Source organism: Magnolia sinica, unplaced genomic scaffold (assembly GCF_029962835.1).
Source record: "Magnolia sinica isolate HGM2019 unplaced genomic scaffold, MsV1 ctg360, whole genome shotgun sequence".
Lineage (NCBI taxonomy): Eukaryota > Viridiplantae > Streptophyta > Magnoliopsida > Magnoliales > Magnoliaceae > Magnolia > Magnolia sinica.
The window spans coordinates 110,217-136,869 of record NW_026682820.1 but is presented as its reverse complement, the minus strand read 5'-3'; the positions used below and the strand labels follow the sequence as shown (position 1 = coordinate 136,869).

General features: G+C 40.2%; 1 protein-coding gene and 1 long non-coding RNA gene across 5 annotated transcripts; one reads left to right on the top strand and one right to left on the bottom strand.

The window, feature by feature from the left end:
* The first annotated feature begins 710 nt into the window (after positions 1–710).
* On the top strand, positions 711–14,492 carry LOC131236320 (uncharacterized). 4 transcript variants are annotated; one of them, XR_009166683.1, is made up of 8 exons: positions 711–1,000; positions 1,290–1,394; positions 4,632–4,717; positions 5,612–5,721; positions 11,072–11,234; positions 11,348–13,365; positions 13,952–14,094; positions 14,218–14,492. It is a non-coding gene; the product is annotated as an uncharacterized LOC131236320 (long non-coding RNA). The 4 variants fall into 4 exon arrangements; XR_009166684.1 differs by lacking the exons at positions 711–1,000; positions 1,290–1,394 and adding an exon at positions 3,706–3,831; XR_009166682.1 differs by lacking the exons at positions 711–1,000; positions 1,290–1,394; positions 4,632–4,717; positions 5,612–5,721 and having other exon boundaries at positions 10,439–11,234; positions 11,348–13,243; positions 13,316–13,365.
* A 7,353-nt stretch (positions 14,493–21,845) lies between these two features.
* On the bottom strand, positions 21,846–24,832 carry LOC131236313 (probable disease resistance protein At4g27220). Its single transcript, XM_058233423.1, has 2 exons — positions 22,790–24,832; positions 21,846–22,748 (listed from the first exon to the last, which is right to left on the bottom strand). Exons 1-2 carry the CDS (start codon positions 24,830–24,832, stop codon positions 22,452–22,454), a joined length of 2,340 nt encoding a protein of 779 aa, XP_058089406.1. The 3' UTR covers positions 21,846–22,451.
* Positions 24,833–26,653: the final 1,821 nt, after the last annotated feature.

Here is a 26,653-nt window from a genome sequence, read left to right as displayed (position 1 = left end):
AAATCTACTTTATCCAAAAACATGTTACCCTTAATGATAGAGGGCAGGGACTCCTTGGATCTGAAAATCGTCCCTACTTAGGACTTGGTCACCAGCCTAACTAGACCATCCACCACCACGTTTGCTTACCTAGGTTTACAGGAGATATGGACGTCTAAGAGCATCAATCCTTCTCCTCCATTACGACAAAGCCCAGGACCCGCTCGCCTCCTTGGCAAGGGGCGCAACCGCCTTACTAGAGTCACTAGATATCTCTACTCTCGAGTACCCGAAATGGGTTTGTTGTTTGGTGCCATTCAAAATCACCCTAAAACATTGAGTAAAGGCAATGGACTATATGGGCTTTTGGTTTTGAGTATAAACTGGAGCTATATTGCTACGGCTTTCATCCATAGACAAAAGTGACTAACTCTACTGGTCATATCTAGAGGTAGGCAGTCCCGTAAGAGCTCTATGGGCCCACCACAATGTATATGTTTTATCTAAGCCGTCCATCCATTTTGACTCCTCATTTTAGGACATGAATGTAAAAAAGGAGGCAGATCAAGGCTCAAATAGACCACACTATAGGAAACAGTGGAGATTAAGAACCTACCGTTAAAAATTTATTGGTAATGGCGTGGTCCATTTGGGCCTTCGATATTACTACGTTTTGCGATTATCTACTAAAATTACTTGACAAAATTAATGGACGGCGTAGATAAACTACATACATCACTATGGCCCCACAGAGCTCTCGGTAGGAGCTCTCGTCTCTAGCTCCGTGCGGTGGGTGTAATACCCAATCTGCGCCCAAAAAGAGCCCGCGAGGTTTTATTATCATTCTCGCGGGCTCTAGCCTTTCTCTACCCATCTCTCCCTCCCTCTCTCTTTCTCCATCTCATGCTACAGAAATCTGAAAAGGAGATGGTTTCTCCATACAGTGAAGAAAGAATATCATGCTAACAGAATCTGCCGAAGCTCGACCAGCAACTCCTCCTCCACTCTCCTTCTTACTTTGGTACTCTCTCTCTCTCTCTCTCTCTCTCTCTCTCTCTCTCTCTCTCTCTCTCTCTGTTTATTAATTTTTCTTTCGCCCATGGAGGATTTGGGGGTTTGTGGATCTTAGGAATTGGGGAGTTGTGGATTTTGGAAATTGGGGAATTGGGGATTTTAGGAACTGGAGGATATTGGGGACTTCATATTGAAGGAATTTGAGGAAATTAGGGATTCGTGATTTTCAGCTACCAAAATCTAATGTGGAATCTTGATCTAATGTGATTTGTTTCCTGGAAATAAATTCTTTACAGGTTACCAAATGATCCCTTAGGGGTCGATTAGATGCCTGTAGGTTTGGATCTTCAGAGGTTGCTCAGGTGGCAGATCCTCAGGCAAAAGTCTATGCAATTCCTAAGGTGTTTGGATTCCCCTTTCCTCCCATATAGTAAGGAGTTGTTTGAATAACCATATTGTGGGAAGAACGAATATGATGTTTTTATCAATGTGCTGGAAGGGATGGGTAGATTCAAATAACCTCTCAGCTCTCTGATCATCTTCTCAAGAAATCAATGGGCTGTGGCAAGCCTGATGCAATTGATAGTGGAGGTATTACAGGATCCCACACATCAGCGAATGTTTGGTTTACTGAATTGCAGGATTTTGTGAGTGGGGCCATGGTTCACTGGTCCAGGTCATTGATCTGATGGTCCCCAACATGATTGGGAGATCCTAGACCATTGATCTTTGGACTGTTTTATTTGTAGGCCACTGATTGAAGGGTTTGATTTTCAAATCCAGTAGATTTCTGAGGTGTCCTCATTGTCCATCTGATCAACATTCTGGAGCAACCAATGTTTGATCTATCTATTTCTTATTGGCAGGCATCGGTTCTGCAACTGGCTCCACACGCACAACACCGACTTAAAGGGCTTGAAGCTAGAATCATGAAGTGCAATGGCTTACTCTTCTCAACTGATTCACTAGTAATATAAAATGGTCTATTTCTTTCATCTTTTTTAATGTCACCATCTATTTTGAATTTTTGATCCTCTTATGACATTGCAATTTTTATTTTCATTTTCTTGATATCTTCAATTCTTCAGGGATGTTTTGTTTTCTCATTCTTGCAATAACCACTGAAATGAGCCTGACATGTCGCGTGTGCCGTCTTAAACATTGTCATGATCAGTCAGACCAACCACCTCCATTGTCAGCTATCGACCACTCATTTGACAGTGATCATTTTCTCTATCTACTGTCAACCACCCACATCAAATTAACTGGTGCAAAAAGATTCATGTCACAATGCACACACCCAACTGAAAAAAAAAAAAGAAAAAAAAAAGAAAGAAAGACTGGCAAATGTCTTAATGGACATGGAATAAAAGGTGTATTTGAAGTATGGCTTTATCGGGTAACCAGAACCGACGTTACCTAAGAAGTAAATATAGAAAAGGTTCCTGAAAGGCTTTTCATTTGATTATTATATGTGCCACAATCTCTGTCAATTTACAGAAATTCAAGGGTTGCGTACTATTTTTTTGTCTTTGCCATGTAGTTCCACCCACAATCTGCAGACAATTTTGATTGGTTAAGTGGAATTAATATTAATATAAAGAAAGAAAGGAAGGAAGATAACAAGTCTGTTTGGAACTTTGGATCAACCCCAGAATGAGAACGTTGGGAAATGACTACATTTTCTTAGGTAGAGGCATTTGGAGCACTCCGAAAATTGTGGATGTTGGGATGCACTAAGCACTCACTGTCTGCAGAAATAACCACAACATGAATACAATAGTAATGGGTTTATTGTTGCATTCTCATTCCAAACTAGATGAATGGGTCTTCCTGTATTTCAAGGAATTCCAAACAGCACCTTAGTGCCTTGTTCCAAAAAAACACAGGTTCAGATGGTTTTGAGTACCTGAAGTGTCCAGAAATTGAAACCGATGTAAGACATTGGATATCGCCAGACAGGTTTTGGGATGTCCTTTGGGAGCCTAAAGTACCCAGAAACCAGCATGAAAATTCCCTGATCCATGTGCAAAACACAAAATTATTGTCAGCCCATCTGATGTAGTTGGTGACTGTAGCTTAAACACAGAGAAACAAATATGGTGATATATACATGAGGCTGTTGAAGTTTAAGAAACTGTAGTCTTAGAATTTTTTTGAATGACTATAAAGGTATTTAAAATCAGTTTGTCATATAAATACCTCGAATCATAATCATAATCATAATCATAAAAGTTTTTTAAAATTTTATTTGGTTGTCCAAATGATTCTTGAACTTTTATTGAAAATGATACTCTTGTCATTCAATATTCAAAACTTTTGCCCGTACTCCAGATTTTTTTATCCAGTAGCTCAATTAGGTCAATTGTAAGCTCACCAACCTCATAAAAGAATCAGACATTGGAAGGGAGTCAATCAAAGAGTTTCTTTAATTTTCTTTTTTCATCATAAATTGATACTGAGATTAAACCAGCCATTATATTCTCTGGCACATATATTTTTAACTGTGGAAAACAGTCTTAGAATCTCCATCGTTGGGGATGTAATTACCGTCTATATGTAGTTTCTCTTTCACTTGTGAATTTATTTCTCTACCCAGTTTTAAAACTAATGAGTTCTTTGTACTCATTTCATTTAGCATCTCTTCGTATCATTAGATTTTGCCTCCATCAGCCCATGTAGTAACATCTACTGCATCAAAGTTTCTGCTGAAATGGTTGTTTCAGTATGAACATGAGCACAGACAATGGTCGGCCGCTATCTCGTTGGGACAGATATCAAGTTGTTTACATACAACGGATTCAAGACAAATTCCAAATCATCATCGGACTTCTTGAGGTACATACTGGTTCATGCATACATACAAATGCCAACATCATTGTCGTCATTATCATAGATATCACCCGACTGTGTATGGTCGCTTGGCTTGTTCTTAATGATACTACAGATTTTTCAAACCTTATACAGTGAGACAATTCAGCAAGCTCCACTTTTTCTCAAATTGAATTTGAAACCTTCAGTCTACAGAAGAGGAGGAAACCAAATTGTTGTAATTCTAATGATGTTTCCATAATATTCACAACAATGGAGAGGAAAAATCTCTAAGCATGTTAAATACAATTAGAGAATCCTATTGAAGAAGTTATATAAGCTAACTTTCCACATTCATTCCTTAGGAACCTTCAGCTATCAAATGTTGAGATTATATTACCAGATGTAAATGATCTTCTCTCATCTTAAAATCAAAGCTTATTATTTGAATCATGGGGATTGAACCAGGAGTACTTAAACCTTATTTGTTTTCGCAGCACATGAAGAACAAGGATTTATTTCTAAAAAAGGTATATCCAAGTGGATGAACCATGACAACCTTCTTTTTGTGGAACATATATGCCATAAAACCATGGCTTATGAGTACGAGGTTTACTCCCAAGTCATCCATCAAGCTCTAGGCTTAAACATCACCATTGCATAGTTTTAGTTTTTATCTTGAATTTGATTATTTTTTTCATCTTTCATTCCCATTTTCTGTTAGCAAATTCCTATGCTTCGTGTTTGTGCCCCCAATTTGAACTTATTGTGATAAGATATATCACATGTTAAATCTTGTTGACCTCCTTTGCATGCGTCTTTTACAGCTTGTAGATGACAATGATTGGTATACGGATTCCATATTCCTTCTGGGACATTCATCATGACATCGACCTCACTTGTATATTTCCAGGTTAGACCACATAGCTCTATTACAAGTATTTAGTACGTTTCTTGAATGGCACGATAATTTTGTTATGTATTCCTATTCCTTGGCATGTTTACAAGTATTTTATGCTATTTTTTGTAATCCATCTTTGGGTAATGTATTAGGCAGGTAAGAAATATTCTTCTCTATATGATTGATATTCTTTAGTTAAAATATTAGAAAGAAGAAGTATTTCCATTACTTTTATCTCAGGTAAGTGTTGCAAAACCTCTAGGTTAAAAAGTTCATTTAATTTCTCTCTCTTTTTTTTTTCATCCCCCCAAGGGGTGGGGACCACTACTCATGATACCGGACAACCCATTTCACATGTGCAAATGCACAACAAAATGTTGCGCATTCCTCCAATGCATGGAAAGTGGACCAATCCAATCCTCATGTAGGCCACACCATGCATTGAGTTAGACCAATGGTTTCAAAGGTCTAGCTTGCCTGACAAAATGTCAGCCGACTGCTGCTCCCGATGGCGGAGTTCCAGTATTTTCCAACTATCAGAAATCTCCCATGCCACTCCCAATCAGCTTAGCAGATAGAATGCAGTAATTTTGGCATGTGGGTCTGGTATGGAATTATTGTGAGTGGGCGGCTCATGAGCACCTACAATGACTGGTATTCCAGAAACTTGAGGTTTGTACAGACACTTTAGTGGGGTTACATAGCTTCATATATGTAGAGTAATTTGTGTAAATATAATTGTATTTTAGCAGTTTTATATCCTTGCATTATTTCCTGCAAGAATATGATACCACATATTAGTTCCATTACCCTCTTCCATTCCTTTACCGTCATTATACATGCCATGCATTTCCAAGTACCAAACAAGCAACAAAGTTCTAATAGACTTTTCTTTTTGTCATGCAGAAGACAGGAGCATCTGGCCAGAAGTTTCAGCTACATATTATCCTTTCCTCCATCTTCTACAAATGATCAATTTCCTGACATAAATGCAGTGTGGTTTAGGATATGATAAGGTATGTGCTAGAGAGTGGGTTTTACATTTGTCTCCAACAATGTATCTTCTTCATTTTTTCTTTTTTTTGAAGGATTGATGGACGAAGTCAGTGGCAGGATTGTAGGAGGGGAATTCAGGAAAAAGGCATCACTGGGTGTCATGGGCTTGTATTTGTTATATGAAATTCTGAAATTTGCCAAGCACAAATGTGTGTTCAATATAGCTCATTTAAGAGCCACATCCAGCCAGTGTTCGAGTTGTCGGTATCGCTACAAGTTTCACTAGCCAGAGATAAAGATATAATATTGTTATCGCTGATAACCGAAAATGTAGGGAAAAAGGGGGAAACATGGAGAAAATCGTGGAATTTTTCAGTGAAACTTCAGGACATGCGTAAATACACATATTTACATATTCAGGAATAAAAAAATTGCAAAAAGAATGCATTAAATTAGAAGTTTCCATTTAATGGGGGCCAAAAGGCATTCGTTGTCGTAAGAAATCACTCAAATAGTAACCAAAATGAGTTTATATAATACAAATGCAAGCTTATAACAATTAAGACATGCAAAAGTAAATGAATTAAAACAAAAATACACATTTCTGGCCATGAATTCAAAAAAAAAGATAGGGTTCTTCCCTTTGAAAGTTTGGGGAATCATGGTCCATTCGTGATAGGTAACCAGATTAATGGCTTGATTAAACCAACCGTACGATCTGGACCCCACCATAGAAAATAATGGGGACAGTGACATCCACTGTTCAAAACTTCTTAGGGACCACAGTAGTTTCCGATGAAGCTGATATTTTTGTTTTCACTTCATCTATCTCTATGTTAACTTATGAATAGGATGAATCTCAAAAATACATCACTGTGGGCCCTATAAATGTTTCAATGGTGGGTGTGACGACTCCCACGGTTTTCTGTGGTGGGTCCACTTGAAATTTCTCAGATCAAGACTTACGACGAGCTCACCAAGTGGAAGGACGGTTTGGATATAACTCATACCTCATCAGTCATGATGGGACCCACAAAACTTGGTGACGTCACACGGTGGTAATTAAATTACTACTGTTGAAAAATTCTTAAGGGCCATAGAAGTTTTAGATCAAGATTATATTTGTTTTTTCACTCCATCCAGGTGTTTGCGACCATATCAAAGGGTTGGATGTAAAATAAACAATACAGTGGAGCCTAGGAAGGTTTCAACGGTGGGTGTCCTTAGCATCGTTACTTCCTTGAGCTTTGGATACGGTTTGTTTTTGGCAACATGTCTTAAAATGAAATCACAAAACGGATGGACGGCGAGGATTTCTCACAACATCACAGTGGGCCCCACCACCACCCCCACCTGAGTTTGCAGCGCGGGAACGGGAAAGGCTTTTGCAGGAAATCCGGGTCCCTGATCTATGCCCATCCGCTGCGGAAACGGATTGGGTACTCCCCCTGCCACTAGCCAATGGTTGGTGGTTGGTGCTCTGTGGGCCCCACCACGAGGTATGTGTTTCATCCGTGCTGTCTATCTATTTTTATAGATCATTTTACGGTATGAGAAAAAAAATGAGGTATATCCCAATCTCAATTGGACCACATTACAGGAAGCAGTGTTGAATGAACTTTGACCATTAAAAACTTTTTGGAGGCAATAAAGGTTTTGGAACAACCTGATCTTTGTTTTTTCCCTTCATCTGGGTTTGTATGACCTAATTAACAGATGGGATGTCAAATAAACAGTACAGTGGGCCTTAGGAGGATTTAAATGGTGGATATCCAATCTCAACTGTTTTCCCGTGGTGTGGTCCACCTGAGTTTTAGATCTACCTCATTTTTTGGATCAAGCTTTAAAATGATATTTAAAAATTAATGGACAACATGGATACAATAGATGCATCATGGTGGGCCCACGAAGCACTGACCTGCACCGTCAAAGCACCAAAGCACGCCCGATTGCGTACTGAGTAACTCGGTACGCTAAGCGTACTGGGTAAACTCTGTGGGGTCCATCGTGATTTATGTATTTTATCCACTCCGTCCATCCATTTAAACAGATAATTTTAGGTCTGGAGCCTAAAAACAAAGTATATCCAAAACTCAAGTGGACCACACCCTAGGAAACAGTATGAATTGAACATCTACCGTTGAAAATTTCTTGGGGGCCACAGAAGTTTTAGGTTAAACTTCTATTTGTGTTTTACCTTCATCCATGTCTGTGCGATCTTATGAACAAGTTGGATGAGAAATAAACATCATTGTGGCCCCTAGAAAGGTTTTAACGGTAGAAGTCATTATTCCAACTGTTTCCAATGGTATGGTCCACTTAATCTTTTGGTATGCTTAAATTTTGGTCTCAACCCCTAAAATAAGATGGAAAAACGGATGGACCGCATGGATCGACCAGATACATTCGTAGTGGGCCCAACAGAGTTTACTCAGTACAATAAGAGCATACTGAGGAACTAAGTACGCAATCCGATTTCACGCCCGATCCCCAATTTCATTAAAACCCCGAAAATCCCTCTCCCCATCCAAAATTTTCAAAAATTTATCTCCTTCCCACCAATTTCTCCGGATTTTCAACCCGAAAATCCCTCTCCCTCATCCCAAATTTTTTTTTTTAAAAACCTGTATTTTCCAACAAGATCTCGGCCCGCAAGCCGATTCTTTTCTGGAGAAGTTGCCAGAGGAATTTTTGACGAAAAAACAGATTTTTTTGGGGTTGAATCTTACCGGAAAGTTGTCAATCTACACTTAACAGTCGGGAATTCACATCTTCAAATAGATCCGGGTGAAAAACAAGTATTTTTTGTGTTTTTTGTTTTTGATTTCGACGATTTTATCGTCGACAACATCGCCATTTTATTGATAAAGGTGGGTTGTTGGCTACAGTTCCCACCTGTGGTTGGTGGGAATATTGAAATATCGGCGACATTTCGAAAATATCGACAATCTGATATTATCGGCGAGATTATCGGTGATTCCTGGTACCGAAACGAATAAATGGGGTTTCGGTATCACTGAGCTAGCGATACCGATATTATCGGCGACAATTCGATATTGTCGCCGATAATTTGAACACTACATCCAGCATGGCATGATACATCTGATATCCAATCCATTCATCAGAATAGCAACAGTATACTGATGTTTTAGCCCAGGATTCAGGGTGACCCACTGGCAAGGTGGGCTACACTTTGCAAAACAAATGCGTGGCTCTCAAAACTTGGTCTGAGGTTTTCCCTTTCGAATTTAATCAGATGCATGTGGGTTCACGTTCACTTACTGTTAGTGCATCTATGACTAGACACTAATGCAGGGACATTTTCACACCGGGCTTGAGTGGGGTAGCCCGTGGGATGTGGGGACACACTTGAGGTGGGTGACCCATGTGATTTGGGGCCCACGGGGGAGGTCTTATGTTCGAGACTCCTCACCGAGGGTGATTTATGCGCATTTCACACCGGGCTTGAGTGGGGTAGCCTATGAGATGCGGGGACACACTCGCGGTGGGTAGAGCTGTACACGAGTCGAGGTGAGCCGAGTATCGCCCTACTCGTACTCGACTCTTAATGCCCGTGTCCTGCTCGTACTCGGCTCTACTCGGCCATCGAGCATGAATTCGCTGCTCGTGCTCTACTTGCCCGAATACCAGCGAGTACGAGTAGAAAACGAGTACCAGTCAGCTTTAATATGAGAAATTCAGATCTAAATTCACCCCACCACCTGCCGCGTGTCAGCTTTAAAATCTAACGGCCACAGTCAAAAGGAATGGAATCCTCTAAAAACCCTTCCCAGGAAGAGCGTGCAACACCCGACCTGTTTGGGCCACTGTGATGTACGTGTGAAATCCACTCCATGTATCGGTTGCATAACATCATTTCAAGACTTGGGTCCCAAAATCAGAAAGATTCAAACGTCAAGTGGACCACACTATAGAGAGCGGTGGGGATGGGGACACCCAACATAGAAACCTTCCTGGCGTGTACCGTGTTTTCTATAAGCCATCGAATCTGTTCATATGGTGAGCCCCACCCGGACGAAGATCCATACCAAATATCCACTTGATCCAATGGTCAGTCGAGACTGGTTGAATTAAAGTTTTTAGCCGTGATTTTACATTATTCCATGGTGTGGCCCACCACATTTTCAGATCAATCTTATTTTTGCATGGAGGTGAAGATGAGGTGTAGACGTGTAGTGGATGTTATAGTATGGAGAGTGAGTGGACAAAAACTTACTTTCTCCAAGTGGGACTGGATCTGGTTTCTATGAAACCGGTATTATTATTAACAGCACGCTCCTGTCTGCAATTTGTACGAGTACAGACCATGTTTGAGTAATCCAGACCATTGATATTAGTCTAACTCAGGTAGATGACCTCTGCACCAAAAACTGCCCATCCTAATGGTCAATTAGGTGTCTAAGAAATAGACAATCGAGAAAGACGGACAATGTGTAGAAAAAAACCACTAGAAAAAAAGATGGACACGAGTCGAGTACCAAGTAGAGTACCGAGTCGAGCACTACTTTGCTCGTACTCTTTTCAAACTCATAACGAGTAGAAAAAAACCACTCGTACTCGGCTCAAACACCTGACGAGTAGAGTCGAGTCGAGTACTTGCGAGTTAAGTCAAGCGAGTACCTGAACTTTCTCTGCTCGTGTACAGCTCTAGTGGTGGGCGGCCCGTGTGAGGCGGTACTCCTGTAATTTGGGGCCCACGAGGGGGGTACCGAGGTCCTAACCCATGCAATGTGGGGCCTGGGCTATGCGATGAAGGGATTAATTCGCCATAATCTAACAGTTCGAGCTTTTAGAGCATATGGTTAATTGTCCTGCATCAGACACTGAAAATTCTGAATTGTTGACTTTCTAATTCCCAATGCACTGTAAAATGTATGGCCTGCTTCATGAATCCGTGTAACATCCAGTGTAAAATTCTACAGTCCATATCCCTTGTTGTTGTCTGTAGTTCCACATGGTCTTGAAGGTGGATAGAACTGTTGTATTTGCCCAACTGTTGCTATATGTTTTGAGTGATTTCAACTTCCGCTGTTTTTTTTTTTTTTTTCTTGGATGAAAAGTTTTTATTTTTATTTTTATTTTTTTACGATTTTCCATTGCTAATGCATTTAAAAGATAATTCCAAAGAACTATGGGTCCATTTATGCATTGAAGGATGTTATTATTCAATAACACACTTACCTTGATTATACATACTGTATAATGAAGTAAATTCCAAAGAACTATGGGTCCATTTATGCAAATTGAAAACCTGTACATGCCATATAAATTCTGTTTGAGCACTGTTAACTAGCTCCTTTTTTGTTACTGGATTGCTTTCTATGGTTGGCTGATTTATTTGGCAAACAGAACATTTAAACACCATAATTTCATCAAGGAATGCAAATGGAACTCGAACAAATGAGATGGAGAAGGGGCCTAGCAGCACATGTGCTATCCTCGTACAGTTGTAAGAAAATGAGCAAAGGGCAGCTGGTGGTTGAACTAAAAATCAGGCCGGCCTGCTTATCAGGTGAGCGACAAGCTTACATTGAATGTCAATCAATAGCTATTTTCTTTGCAAACTTTTCATTTTTGTGCTACAAATGTGGTGCAACCATTGTAATTGGAGTGTTTGCCATCTAGGTTGCAACTTAACAAATTTTGAATGTCTACAAATCTATGGTTGTCTCCATTTACAAAGGGGATGCAAGAAGGAGAAAGGTAATGATGGGCACAAGATTGCACACATCTCAGACATTCAGATTGGATGGCCGCCTGATTTTAAGCACCACTTCTTGCTCAACCTTATCAATAGGATGAGTTTCGATTTGAGTTTGTGAGTTTTAGAACTATGCCATGCATAGTTGTGTTTGTTTTATCATTTTTATTCAATTTTGTTTCAAAACAATGGATCCTTGAAAATTTTCTTGGAGCAAAATCGTTTTTAAAGTATGATAAATGTTAGCTAAGCTTGAAAACTAGTTATAGCATTCGACTGAGACACTAATTCCATTCTCCAGGCTAAAGATGATCATAGTAGTTACACCAGCTTTTTTTTTTGCCTTCATCACATCTACTAAGTCGTTCACAAGGACTTTTTGTTATTTTGGCAAGAATAACCATTAACCATGTTCACTGCACAAAAATTGGTCTAAGTGGAACAGTAGCCTGTGATCTAACTGCTCATCTGGTGGGGCACTCACAATGAGCTGAGGTAGAAAAAATCCCAGTGAACAGACAATCTTAACTGTCTGAATCATAGACCATGGAAAAAAAAAAGAAAAAAAAGAAGGAAACAATCAGCATCAATTAGAAAAAAGCAAAAGAAGACGGGTAGGAATAGGATCATCCAATCCATGTGACTTTTGGAAAGTGGTCGAGCCATAGTGCGACATACATCAACAAGTGGTCCAGCTCACCAGACGCATGACTGACAATCTAATTTTGCCAAGCGTGCTAAAAAAAATGTGAACTGAGCAAGGATCAAAATCCACTTAATGCCCATCTTAACTTAATCTATTTTATTGGGTACTAATTCTCAACTGCAAAGTACAACTGCAGTTATCAATATCCAAAAGAAAATTGTAAAGGAATGCCAAAAATCATAAATATAAAATCTCAATGATAAAAGCAACATCTCAGAGAACAGATGAAATGAGGAGAAAGTGAGTTTTTAGGTTGTAGAAGAGTGTCCTATTTCATGGGATTGCTATTTACTAGTTTTACTTCTTTTCCATTACTCTAACCACTATGTTATATGCAGGTACCTATGGTCTCCTATATATTTGTTGTATATGATTACTTGGAACTGAATGTGCAAGCCTTCATTACTAGCTGTAGTTGCTACATCCATCTAATTGATGGATGAATGGAATGGTTTATTTGAATGTAAAACTGTCATGATATGTTCGTGTGATGTGTGGACAGTCTCTGTAGTCATTTCACACCCGTTTATTGTACTTAATACTTTCTGCAAAATGCACTTATCCATAGTGCTTTCAACTTGATTTTGATATATTCTTTGGTGACGTCAAGATCTTATATATATGGCTTTTATCATCTATGCAAAACACACTTATACATAGTGCTTTCAAATTGATTTTGAAACCCAGCATTGTTTCAAGAAGAACCTTCATTCTGTTTCATGAACAGTGCATGGAAAACTACAAGTGATGAGCTTTTTTGTTGTATTAGAAAGAAAAATTATTAGGAGATGTCTGAGCGAGGCACATGGCATAATTATAAGTCCTATCTCTCCATATGTCACATTAGTTATATATGAAAAGATCATCAACTATCTACCCTGTTTCAATCTAGAAAAGAAAAAGCAGTATTTGGTCTAGCTGGATGTATCTGACTAATAAATTGGAATTTTTTATTTAGTAAATGTTTTCTTGATGTACATGCACTGTAGTTCCATTGAATTCTCAACCCTATAATCATTCCGGCGATTATAATGCAAGAAATGGTTTGTTTCTGTTTAAAGTGGCTAGGAGATGTAAAAATGTGAATTTTCTTGTTCTGGAAATAAATAAGAAGGTAAATATTTCTTTTTTCTTTTTAATTGGTGAAAGCAACTTTCATGCTTTAACAAATTTCGATCTGGTGAAGCTTGTGAAAGGATGTCTAGATTTTGTTCAACAACTAGGCTTGAAGAATTTGTGAGTGCTCTTCTTTTAAGCATGGTTAATCTGGATCTTTTTACTAGATGTAATGTAGACTTCTCTATTACTTTTCTGTGTTTCCTTTCTTGTCTGGTACATTGTACTTTCATAAAAGATGCATGTTGATAACTTTTATTCTAGATGAATCTTACAAGACATGTGGATGCTTAGTCGCCAGCATCATCATCTAAGCGTTATCCCAACTAATTGGGATTGGCTACACCAATAATATTATGCAATTCTACTCCATCAAGATCAGATCACAGTTATAATGGAGTGTGTTATATAGTGTGTTGGTGGGCAGGGGAAGGGTATGTGTGAAATCGAGGTGTGTATTTGAGTGTTCTGTGTGTAAATGTAAATCAATGCAGCTGCTCCATGTGGGTTGTTGTTGCTACTTGGTTCAGGTAGTGGTTGCAGACGCCTCTGTTTGGACGGGTTTTAGCTGATGTTGGTTGGAATGGGAAAGCTGTTCCTGCTAAAGTTTGGAGTGTGATCAGCAGCTTATGGTTGCAGCTGCTTCGGTTGGATTTAGATGAATCTGGATTCGTATTTTTAGCTGCGGCTGCTCCTGGTTTTGCAGGACATATCTTCATCCTTCAACCTCATTATCGTTGTCTTGAAGACTATAATTTTGTTTGTGCCTCTGCCTGCAAGTTTTACAAGGCCATTATGTTGATTGGGAAGGAGGGCAGTAAGGGCTATTGGAAAGGCAATCTAGCACAGGTGATACACAATTTTAAATAGTGTCGTGGAACTGTTTGCCTGTGAATCTTACAAGTATTCAATTTGTTATGTCCGAACATATGATCGGTCTTTTCCATCTTGGGATATGGAATATTTTCACAGGAAAGGATGGGGAGAGCTCTGTTGTTGGGTGACTGGAAGTAGGGGCTTGAGCTGGTGACCCACCATCAAGTCCAATTTCAATCTTTTTCTTTTCTTTTCTTTCACTATATGATACTTTCTATTGTTGCTTGAATATACATTGCAGCCATTTTATTTTTATTTTTTTCCGGAAATTGTTCTCCCTGGTTCTTAGTATACCCTTGTTTGTACAATAGAGGCATTATATTCCTACCATTTACATTTGGAATTTGAATGTGAAAATTGTTATTTATTTATTTTTATTTTATTAAATAATGCAGAAGTAAGGTTGCATGCTCGGGGCTATCGATCAGGTGGGTTGCACGCACGTGCTTAAAGATGCGCATGTTGCCTAACCATGATTGGAACGGATTTCTTCACACGTACACGCTAAGGCTACCCAGCACATCGATTGGTTACTGTGTAAACTGTGGGGCCATATGTGTTTTAATTATCCACGCCGTTCATCTGTTTTATCGGATCATTTTAGGGCATGTACTTAGAATTGAGGCATATCCAAAGCACAAGTGAACCACACCACTGAATATAGAACTTCTCGGAAAAGCCACTGGAGTTTGGGATCAAGATTATATATATGTGTGTGTGGAAACGGTTCTATGCGGTTGACCGCATGGGAACTTCCCATGAGGTCGAGCTGTGTGGGCGCCACCATGATGTGTGTCGAAAATCAACACCGTGCATTTGATGGGTCCCCGTTAAATTATACAATATCCCGAAAATCAACCATATACGGAACTCAGGTTGGCCATACCATCTAAAATCATGTGAAGAGTTGCGTAAAACATATAAAAGCACTTGGTGGGGCTGACCTGAAATTTGGATGCGTCTGCAACTTAGTCTGACTCCTCATCCAAGTGGGACACACATAATGGATGGGTTGGATTTGTGAACCACATCTCGGTGGGCCCAACAAATGATTATGAATGTTTTAATGAGAGGGTAACCCCCCCAACACACACACACACACGGGAAAATGGTTCTATGCGGTCGAGCTCATGGGAACTTCTGTGGGCCTATCGTGATGCTTGTTGAACATCTACCGCATAAGTCAGATGCACCATTCCATGGTTGGCCTCGGGCTTAAAAATCAAGTCAATCGATGACTTTTATGGGCCATACCACATACAAAAGTTGAGAGGGGTTACCCTCCCATCGAAACATTCATAATCATTTGTTAGGCCCTCCGAGGTGTGGTTCACAAATCCAGCCCATCCATTATGTGTGTCCCACTTGGATGAGGGGTCAGACCAAGTTTTAAATGCATCCAAATTTTATGTGGCCCCCACCAAGTGATTTTATATGTTTTAGGCATGTCTTCACATGATTTTAGATGGATGGCCCACCTGAGTTCCGTATACGGTTGATTTTTGGGATATCCCATCATTTAAAGGGGACCCATCAAATGCACAGTGTTGACGTTTGACATGCATCACGGTGGGGCCTACACAGCTCGACCTCGTGGGAAGTTCTCGTGATCTTGACCAGAGAGAGAGAGAGAGAGAGAGAGAGAGAGAGAGAGAGATGCTCACCTTTGCACCTATGCACATGCGTACTTTTGACCAGGTGTCATAAGCGTCTAATCCGAGCGGTCCATGATTTTCACCCTGATCTAAAATTTTGGCGGGCCATAGCATAGAGAAATACAAATCACGGAAGGAAACTGTTTTTATTTTTCATGGCCCACCAAAGTTTTGGATCAAAGTAAAAATTGGGTCCAGGGGATTTCATGAGGTGCTCTTCACGTGGACTGTTCAAATTTTAGAGTCACATCACATACGATGTGTTCTAAAAAAAGTTTGCACAAGTTCAATGGGAACTGGTAGGTAGGTGAGCGTTCCACTATATATATATATATATATATATATATATATATATATATATATATATATATATATATATATATATATATATATATAGATATATAGATATATATGGCAACTTCTCATGATGTTGAGTCGTGTGGGCCCCACCATGATGTACATGGAAAATCAACACTGCGTATTTGATTGGTCCCATTTTGGGTATAGGATATCCCAAAAATCAGCCATATACCGAACTCAGGTGGGAACTCAGGTGGGAACTCAGGTGGGCCATACCATCTAAAACCATGTCAAGACATGTATAAAATAATTAATGCACTTGGTGAGGCCCAACTAGTTCTAGATGAGGCTGAAACATGGTTTGACCACTCATTTAAGTGACCCCTCATTTAAGTGGGAAACACACAATGGATGGGCTGGATTTGTGAACCACATCTTGGTGGGCCTAATAAATAATTATGAGTGTTTTAATGGGAGGGTAACCTCTCTCAACTGTTGTATGTGGTGTGGCCCACTCAAGTTATGGATTGACTTGATTTTTAAGAACTTGGCCCACCATGGAATAATGCATCTGACTGATGGAGTAGATACTCGACACACATCACGGTGGGGTACACACAGCTCAACCTTACGGTAAGTTGCCATGAGGTCTGTGTGTGTGGAGCCTCATGGGAAAGCTGTGTGGGCGCCACTTTGATGCATATTGAACATCTACCCCATCAGTCAGGTGCACCATTCCATGGTGGGCCTTGGGCTTAAAAATCAAGTCAATCCATGACTTGCTGGGCCACACCACATGCAAACGTTGAGAGGGGTTACCCTCCCGTTAAAAAAATTCATAATAATTTGTTGGGCCCATAGAGATGCGGTTCACAAAATCAGCCCATCCATTATGTGTCCCACTTGGATGATGGGTCAGACCAAGTTTCAGATGCATCCAAATTTTAGATGGGCCTCACCAAGTGATTTTGTATGTTTTAGGCATGTCTTCACATGATTTTAGATGGTATGACCCACTTGAATTATGTATACAGCTGATTTTTGGAATATCCCATAATTTAAAGGGGGGCCATCAAATGCACGGTGTTGAATTTCGACATACATCATGGTGGGTCCCACACAGCTCGACCTCATAGGAAGTTCCCATCTCGACGCAAAGAGCTAGCCTTTTCCATATATATGGGAACTTCCCATGTGGTCGAGCTGTGTGGGACCCACCATGATATATGTCAAAAATCAACACCGTGCATATATATATATATATAGAGAGAGAGAGAGAGAGAGAGAGAGAGAGGAATGCTCAACAGGTTACAAATTAACATCACTTTGGCCCTAGGATGGTTTCAACGATGGTAGACATCATTATTTCCCTCTTCCTATGGTGTGATCCACTTGAACTTTGGATGGCTCAGGCCTTATAATGAGTTGGCAAAATGGATGGACACATAAATAAGAGTTTTTAGTAAGGTCCACTTGAGATGGATGGCTTCCATTACTTCTCCTTGAGGTGACCACGCCACAGTGACGGTGGGCATGTGAAACCAACCCTAAGTTTGTCCATCGGGCAATGTGTGCATTTCATAGAACCTGTTTTGCCTGATAACGCGTGAACTCTTTTTGTTTTTTTTTTCTTTTGGGTTAGCTTGTTAGTACACACCCATGTCAGTACACACTCCATGTTAGCCACCCCCACTAGGGATCGATACCAAGACCTCAAGTGTTGAAACGAGGTATCTCCACTCAGTCTGCCAGTTAACTTAAGGGGTTTTCCGTGCAATTTTATATGCTACACATTGATGTAGCGAAACTGAGTCTTATATGGCTGATCCTCCGTATGTACAGTGAACAAGTGTTCTCCTGATGGACGGGGTGGATTTCAATATACAATATGGTGGACCCCAAAGTGCGAACATGAGGGTGTCCACCTGATGGACGGGGTGGATTTCAATATACAATATGGTGGACCCCAAAGTGCTTGGGCGTCGTACGCGTGTAGATGATTCTGTCCATTCACTTGCAGATTGGCAGTGCTGGAGCACGGACGAGGAGTCTCAACTCTCGGCCCTAGATGGAACCTCCGTGCTCGCAGACGGGACTTGCTTGTAACCTGGAGTGCTCTCACGGTCCCACTGTGTCATTTGTGTTATATCCACTCCGTCTGACTCCTTCACGGGCTTATTTTAATGCAAACGAGGAATATTTAAGAAAGAAGGTCATATCGCAGAAAAGCGGTGGGGCTGGAAATATGATTGTTGAAACTTTCTTGAGTAACTCACTGCGCTTGGCGTACCGAGTATGCTCACTGCGGAAGCGGTTAGCGTATGAGTAACTCACTAAGCTTAGCCGTAATGTGTGAACTTTGTGAGGTCCACCATGATCAATGTATTTTATCTAATCCATCCATCCATTTTACCAGATAATTTTATGACTTGAGACAAAAAATACCCATGCATATCCAATGTTCAGATGGACCACACTAGAGGAAACAGTTGAATTGAACATCCACCGTTGAAAAATTCTTAGGGGTCACTGAAGTTTTTGTATTAAGATTATATTTGTTTTTTCTGATCATTTATGTCTGTATGATCTTATAAACAGGTTGGATGACAAATAAACACTACAGTGGGGCCTAGAAAGGTTTCATCGGTGGAAATCATTATCCCCACTTTTTACAGTGGCATGATCCACTTATCTTTTGATATTCTTCAATTTTGCGCTCAACCGCTTAAATTAGATGAAAAAAAATGGATGGACGGAGTGGATAGACCACATACATTCAAGGTGGGCCCAACTGAGTTTCCTCAGTACGATAAGAGCGTACTTGAGTAACTCAATACCTACCGTTTACTGTGGTGTGGCGCACTTGAGTTTTGCGTCTCCCTCGTGTTTGTGTTCATCTCTTGAAATCAGCTGGGGACATGGATGGACGGAGTGCATCCAACACAAACATGACGGTGGGCCCCATGGAGCTTTAGGTTACTGGCAAGTCGCTTCCTGTGCGCTCGTCTGATTGGCACAAATCCGGAAGAACCCAAGCAAGTGCCGAAAAGATGGACGGCTTCTGTTGCTTTTCCTTGAGAGCTTCGCGTAAGGCGCACGTGACAGGGAATGGCGAGGAAGGGGGGAACGTCCTTAAGATGCGTTTTGAGGAAGATCAGAGGTCAGCATTTCTTTTTTCTTTTCTTCTTATTCTTTGCGAAATCTATGAATGGGCAATCGATAGATATATAGATAGAGTGGTAGGGACGTAGCAATGCACGAGAAACCGCCTGCAACGTGTTCGACATTTTGCCCAAACCAGAGGACTTTGTTCCACTGTAGCATCAACGAATTCAGTTCTAGGAGGAGGCAATTGGCATCGTGAGATTTGTGGTTGTCACTATTCGCAATCGGATTCTAAAGTAAGTTTTCGAACTACTTTCCTTGTAACCGTTCCTTTGATTTTTCCTATAATTCAATTAGAGGCCCCTTAATCACTTTTGAATGTGTGTTTGTTTGTGACACCTTGACAAACAATGGATTCAGTAGACGTCACTGCTTTCCAAAAGGTAGAGGCTTTGTAGTGAGAGGAATGCTTGACAAACAAGTCGCCCTCATAAGTAGTGTACTTAGAGGCGATCAACTCCTTCCAAAGCCTACCCGTCTCGGCTCCAAACCTCCGAATTCATTTTCCAAGCAAATCAGTGTTCATGTCTCTTAAAGGATTAATGCCAACACCCCCCTTCTTAAATGGTTTGAAGACCTCTTCCCATCCGAGAAGATGGAACTTCTTTCCTTCACTAGCCCCTTTCCACAGAAACTCCTGTCTCAGTTTTTCGAGCCTATTCACCACTATTCACCACTACTTTGGGACATTTGAATAGAGACATAAAATACACAGACATTGGCCATAGCCGCCTTAATAAGAGTTAGTCGGCCCCCCAAGGAAAGGAAGTGACGCTTCCAGGAGGCTAACTTCCTCTCAATCATCTCGATCACTCTTTTCCCACAAATGTTTGGGTGGCTTCCTGATACATACCACTTTCAATGCATTACATTTAACAAAGCTCAAGCATTGGACATTTTGGAGCGGTGCAATCAATCCCATCCAGATACTTCTCAGCTTCGGTAGACCCTCAAGATGCATAGTTTTGAGTTTCGCCCACAAAATTCAAGTTGGGTGGAAGAAATGGAGATGCGCCGCTAGAGTTTTATGTGATAGTCATATACCACTTAAAGTAAAAGGGAAATTTTGTAAGATGGCTATAAGACCAGCCATGCGTTGTGGGACCGAAGGTTGGGCAGTTAAGGGACAACATGTCCATAGGATGAGTGTTGCTGAAAGGAGGATGGTGAGATGGATCCGTGGCAAGACAAGAATAGAAGTAGAAATGAATGCATTTGGGGGAATTTAGGCGTAAGACCATTAGGGAACAAGATGAGGTATGGTAGACTCAAATGGTTTGGTCATGCGCAATGGAGACCAAGAACTATGCCAGTTAGAAGGATTGAGTTCATGTGAGTTGAAGGCTCTAAAAGGGCAAGGGGAAGGCCCAAAAGTATGTGGGTGTAAGTAATAATAAAAGACTTAATGACTTATGGTCTAATTGAAGTTATGGCCATTGATAGAGTGAAATTGCACAAAAGGATTCATGCAGGTGACCCCAATTAGTTTGGATAAGGCTTTGATGATGTTAAGTCTTGAGTTGGTTATATTTAAGATTTAAAATTCATAAAAATATTTTGGAGTCTTGGGAAGTTTGAGTTTTATCGAGTTTTGTTGAGTCGAGTCAACCTAGTCAATAGAGTTTTGACTAAGTCATTAGCAAATGAGTTTTCCTTGAGCTACAGGGAAATCTAGTGGAGTCGAGTTCACTTGGCCGATCCATTTTCGAGTTCTCAGACGTATATCCAGACACTCATGGATATTTCTCCCATTTTCTAAATAATATTCCATGGCATATTAATTTCCAAAGTTACTTTTTTGTTTATAGCATTTATTCCAGGAGGCCGGGTCATCTACAATTGTTGTAGATTAAGCTTAACCTACAACTCTTTTTCATACACATGTAAAACATATTCCTATACATCTGAAACAAATTCATATACAACTTATTCGTATGTCCATAAAACTTATATGTTTTTGGTGGTTGTCCATTGTTTTTATAGTGTGGCTTACTTGATGATTGGATTGGCCTGTTTTTTGGTTTGCCCCATTTTCAGGTGTGGGAACCCTATTAGATGGGTTGGATGCCATACACACTCTACAGTGGGCATCACATGCAGCTAGTTTCACCAAATTCTCATGAACAACAATGGTAGAGCAACCAACCTCTAATTCCTAAATGGAACTCTATTTAGTAGGACAATATAAGAATATATCATCTAAATTCAATCTGAGATACAACTACAGTAGAATAACAAGTATAATAAATAACAAGAAGAACAAATAATGACAGAAATTACATTTATAAGTCTAAGGGATATGTTACATTAGAATCTTTCCATATATATTCTATCTAAAAAATAACAGTCATTATTACATGTTCTAAAGAGGCTTTCTAATGCCGCCTAGGAGAATAGCCCGACCCAACCACACTGTATGTACATGCCAATTCGGCATATTTGTAAATTCCCAAGCTGACCCCACCGTGTTGATTCCCTGGCCCACAAATCAGGTTGGACCATTGATCAGGCATGCCATAGTGTATGGAAGCATATCTAATTTGTTTTGTGTATTATAGCAGATCTGATGAGTGAAGTTGCCAAATTTTTTAGCAATGGGATGTACACAGCAGGGTCCACATAATGAACAACTTGGATGCTTATAACATGCGCCAACTTAGTGTTTGTAGATGGGGTTGAACATAATCCCAGGTGGGGTGATCAAGCCCATATTCTTTATAACTAGACCATTGTGGTTTGTACCATACCACTCACTTCGTCCGGTAGGAAGTAGTAGCAAAGCCCGTGAAATGCTCGAGGATGGATGTCGACGTCTCTAAACATTGGCTGAAAGTGGGCCTTGGCATGCTCTTTGGCCCATTCCAGCCCATCCCACCACCTCTTTGTTCCTCTGACCCACCGTAAGCAGGGCGCACTTCGTGCATCCAGGAGGAGCTTCTTCAAACTTAAACACTCTTTCACTGCGATCTCTTCCAATGATTGCCAGTCCAACACCCCTTCACATATATGTCCCAGTTTCGGCAGGCCACGTAACTCCAAGAATGTTAAATGGGGCAGCATTCCCTTATCGACCACCCCATCTGCTTGGGATATTATCACCTCAACTCCATCACAATTGTGTACATGAAACTCTACCATATTAGGTAGCCCCTTTGCTAGAGTCGATGAGAGGGCCACTTTCAATGCATTACATTTAACAAAGCTCAAGCATCAGACATTTTGGAGCGGTGCAACTGATCCCATCCAGATACTTCTCAGCTTCGGTAGACCCTCAAGATGCATAGTTTTGAGTTTCGGAAGCATATTTTCCTGTCGTGACCCTACTGTTGCACCCATAAGCACATACTCCATTTTTCCACAGTTATACACCTCTAGGTTGGTTAGATTTTGCAAACATTGCAATAAACTGGATGTGAATACATTGTTCATCTTGTCGCATTCCACCACTTTGACGTACCTTAGATTTTGAAACGTTCTTTCTGGAAGAGATTCGTCATCAAAGACAATCTGCTTTAGCTTTTGAAGAAAATGGAGCTCAAATGTTACAAATTTTGTAACATATTCTCCGTGGTGCCCTCTCCATCTAGCACGTATTCCATCTCTAGGCATTTATAGATTTCAAGATATTCTAAACTTTCAAAACTGACCGCCACTGTCTTATCTGTATCTAGTCCAGAGATTGTTGTTAGGCCCTTACGATAATATAGCTGTGGGAAGGTTGTTCTTGGGAACAAAATCTTAGCCCATTGAGGTACGGACTTGTGACCATCAATGATCATCATTCGACGGTGACTTCTCAAGTCATCAAAGACATTAGAATCATACTCTAACTGATCTATTCGGAAGCAAAACCTCTCCAATTTTTCCCAAGATTTAGATATGATATCTTGCTGAAAACTGCCTGCTTCTACTATGTCAAGGCACAAACAACTCAGCTGTCTCAAAGATGCGACTTCGGCTAAAGAAGCATTGCTTTTGCCCCACCTTCTTGTCCCTGCAGCTTCCCACCCTGTAAAGCTTAAGACCATCTTTAGTTCTTCCAGACGAGTCAGCTTCGTTATTACATTTGCTGGCAGAATTTTAAGGCTCGGATTGAAGGATAGGTCCAAACGCCTTAAATTGGCCAATTCACCTATTCCAGCTGGCAATTCGCTGATTGCGCTTCGTGAAAGATAAAGAGATTCAAGTCCTTTCAGTGACCTGAGTGGTGACAAACCTTTTATTTCCAAATGCAAGCATCCTTGTAGGCAAAGTTCCCGTAGATTCAACAAATATGACATTGATGATGGCAGTCGCGTGATAAAAGTTCTACCAAGGTCCAAAACACGAAGTGATTTTGCACCTTCAAAGAACCGATCTGGTATTTTGCTAAAATTGTCATTTTCCTGCATCATCAACGTTAACAGTTCAGGACATTCCAACCTCTCAGGTAGCATTTCGATCTCGTTTTGCATCACCGAAATCCTCTTGTATTCTTCCCACCGGTCCACTTTTGGCCATTCTTTCAATGCCAATCCCACTCTGACAAAGAATTTATAGGAATCATCATTAGACACAATTGAAATGGCCATGTCTCGAACTATGTCGTGCATCATTACATACCCTTCTTTGTCACAATCTAATAACAAGCATGCAGCTTTGATTTTTTCAACCAATGTATGTCCCTTGTTCAGAACTTCCTCCAATGTTTCAACATCCTCTAGAAACCCTTCACCCATCCAACATCTAATCATTTGATCTGCATCAATTTCGTAGTCTTCTGGAAACAGACTACAAAACAAGAAGCACAACTTTAACTCCTCAGTTTGCAAATGATCGTAGCTTAATTTTAGGGATCGATACACCTCTTGCTCCATGCCTCTGATGTTCTTAGGGGCGGACTTCTTCAATTCCGACAATGCATGATTCCACACTCTGAAGCTCTTCTCATCATTCAACGCCCTTCCAGCTGTCACAATTGCCAATGGCAGACCACGACATTCATTAGCAACCATCTCTGCCACAGTATGCAATGTAGGATAATCAACAACCTTGCCTGCTTTCGCTTTAAACAATTTCCACGACTCGTCTTTGGAGAGCAGTTCCACCCTGATCTTGAAGTCGGCCTCCATTTTTCTGCAAACATCTTCACTCCGTGAAGTGAATATGATCTTAAAAGCTTTGTGGTGCTCACTAGAAGGAATACCCACATTGGCCTGCTCGATTCTAGCCCATAGATCGTCAAAGATGATGAGGAACTTCTCCTCTTCCATCAGTCTCTTCATGAGTTGAGTCGCTTTACGAGATACGCTTTCGTCCTTGAGATCCAGGCCCAATCGCTTTGCAATGTCATTTTGGACCCTTTTCAGGTCCACTTCCTTGGACACTGCCACCATTATGACTCTACTGAAATTTAGTGTCCCTTTTAGATGGTTGTTCACATTTCTCACGAGGGTAGTTTTTCCTACTCCCCGCATGCCATATATGCCAATAACCCTGATTTTTTCATCATTTAAAGCATCGAGAATTCTCTTCATAGATAATTTGGCTGATTCTAGACCCTTGATTGGCGGGGCATGGTAAATGTCTACAATTGAACAGGGTGGGGCCATGGTCACCTTTTCAAAACCCCTTTACCATAGTAACTAACAATAGCATATAACTTCAATTTTTCTTTCTTGCTTAACTCATAATGCCAAATCCAATTTGGACACCACCCCTTCAGCCATCTCTTGTTTACTCCTGCCTCCTCCTCTAACATCTTTGCATCTTCTTCCATGCTATCTGCTCTTGCTAGCCACCCTCGAACTTCTTCAATGGTCACTTCACCATTTGCTTGACCTACGACCACTCGTTTTTCAATGTCTGTTTTCCTTATCGCTAGCTCATTTGCATGGCTCCTCAAACCCGCAATATTGCTCTTGAAATCTATAAGATAGCCCATGTGATGTTGAAGAGGAACCCACAGGCAATTCGTGATTCCCATGCATGCTGAAACTGCCAAGTCTTTCATTACATCCGGGGCCACCTATTTTGACAAAGAGACACCATAAGCAATGCAGGAGGAATACCAAACAAACACCAACAACATTGAATCAGAGTTTAAGAAAAAACAGGCTGAGTTGACTCGCCTGGGTTGGCCTTAAACAGCCCAGAAATTTGAAAAGCTTGTGACACAGTCATTAAAAAAATAAAAAATCATTGACTTTAAGCTGCTTTCCTTTTTATTTTGAAATATAAATATGTAAAAGCTATGCTATTTCTTTCATTCTTTTCCCTCAAGTTATCAGAACCTTGTTTGTACATGTGTCCCACACATACAATAACCAAACTAATCACTAAGCAAACCTTGAATGGAGGAGTGTTGAGGAAAGGAAATGAATAGTTAAAAACAAGTCAAACCAAAATTAAATTGGTGCATTTTTTTCTCAAAATAAAATTTTAAAAAAATGATGCTGACGTTTGAGGTTTTCCGATTAGTGTGATTTTAGCCTATGGCCCATCCAAGGTCATCTGGAATCAGGTTGGACCTCTTACATGTGTGTTACGTGTCAAAGATAGTGGTCTGAAAACTTAGGGAAAAAGATGACAAACGAATTATGTTTTTTCAATATATAATGCAATGTGACAGATAGACTGGTCCTCTAGGCTTTGTTTGTGCCAAGGATTGTAGTCTAAGCATTCCAAATGGTGAGTTTGTATGCACCATCAAAGTGAATTTCAATTATTAGTTTGATAGAGGGAAAAATCAAATTGCAATTTCGTTCCTTATCATTCATATCAAGGTTCTTGGCTCCAAAAGTCTGATTACTTTACCTTCAAGTTGAATTTGGAAGAAACGTAACTGCAAATTGAGGGCTACTTCTCTATGAATACTAAGCCGTCTTTGCTTATACAAGCCCATTTAGATACATGGTAAGCAACACTTTTCATTAATAATATTAATTTTATTTCTCTCTCTCTCTAGATTTTCTCTCCTTGTGGATTCAAGGGCTATTGCGGGGAAGAAGACGGTGATCTCCTCTTTTATTTACACACCCATTCTGTTAGATTACTAACCACGATCCATTGTAGTAAAATCATACCTATATATTGCTAGGATCCTCCATGGGGCTATCGTTGATGCATACCCCTCCATTTATTGGATGGTTAAATAGTATGAGATTAAAAATGGTTTTTTAGGCCGATAATGAAGATGGGCAGTCTGATTGGATCAGTTGATTGTTCTTATTCTAACAAGATTTAAGATCACTAGTCAAGTTAGGTAAAAAATGGAGTTAAATGGTCCAATTGTACCAATATCGAAGATTAATGGTCCGATTAGGATGGAATTGTAGATGAATTGCTTGATTCAACCTATCTATTAATATTCAATCTGATTTAACCTAGTTATTAATATTCTATCTTGGCCCAATTGAACCATTTATCTCCAA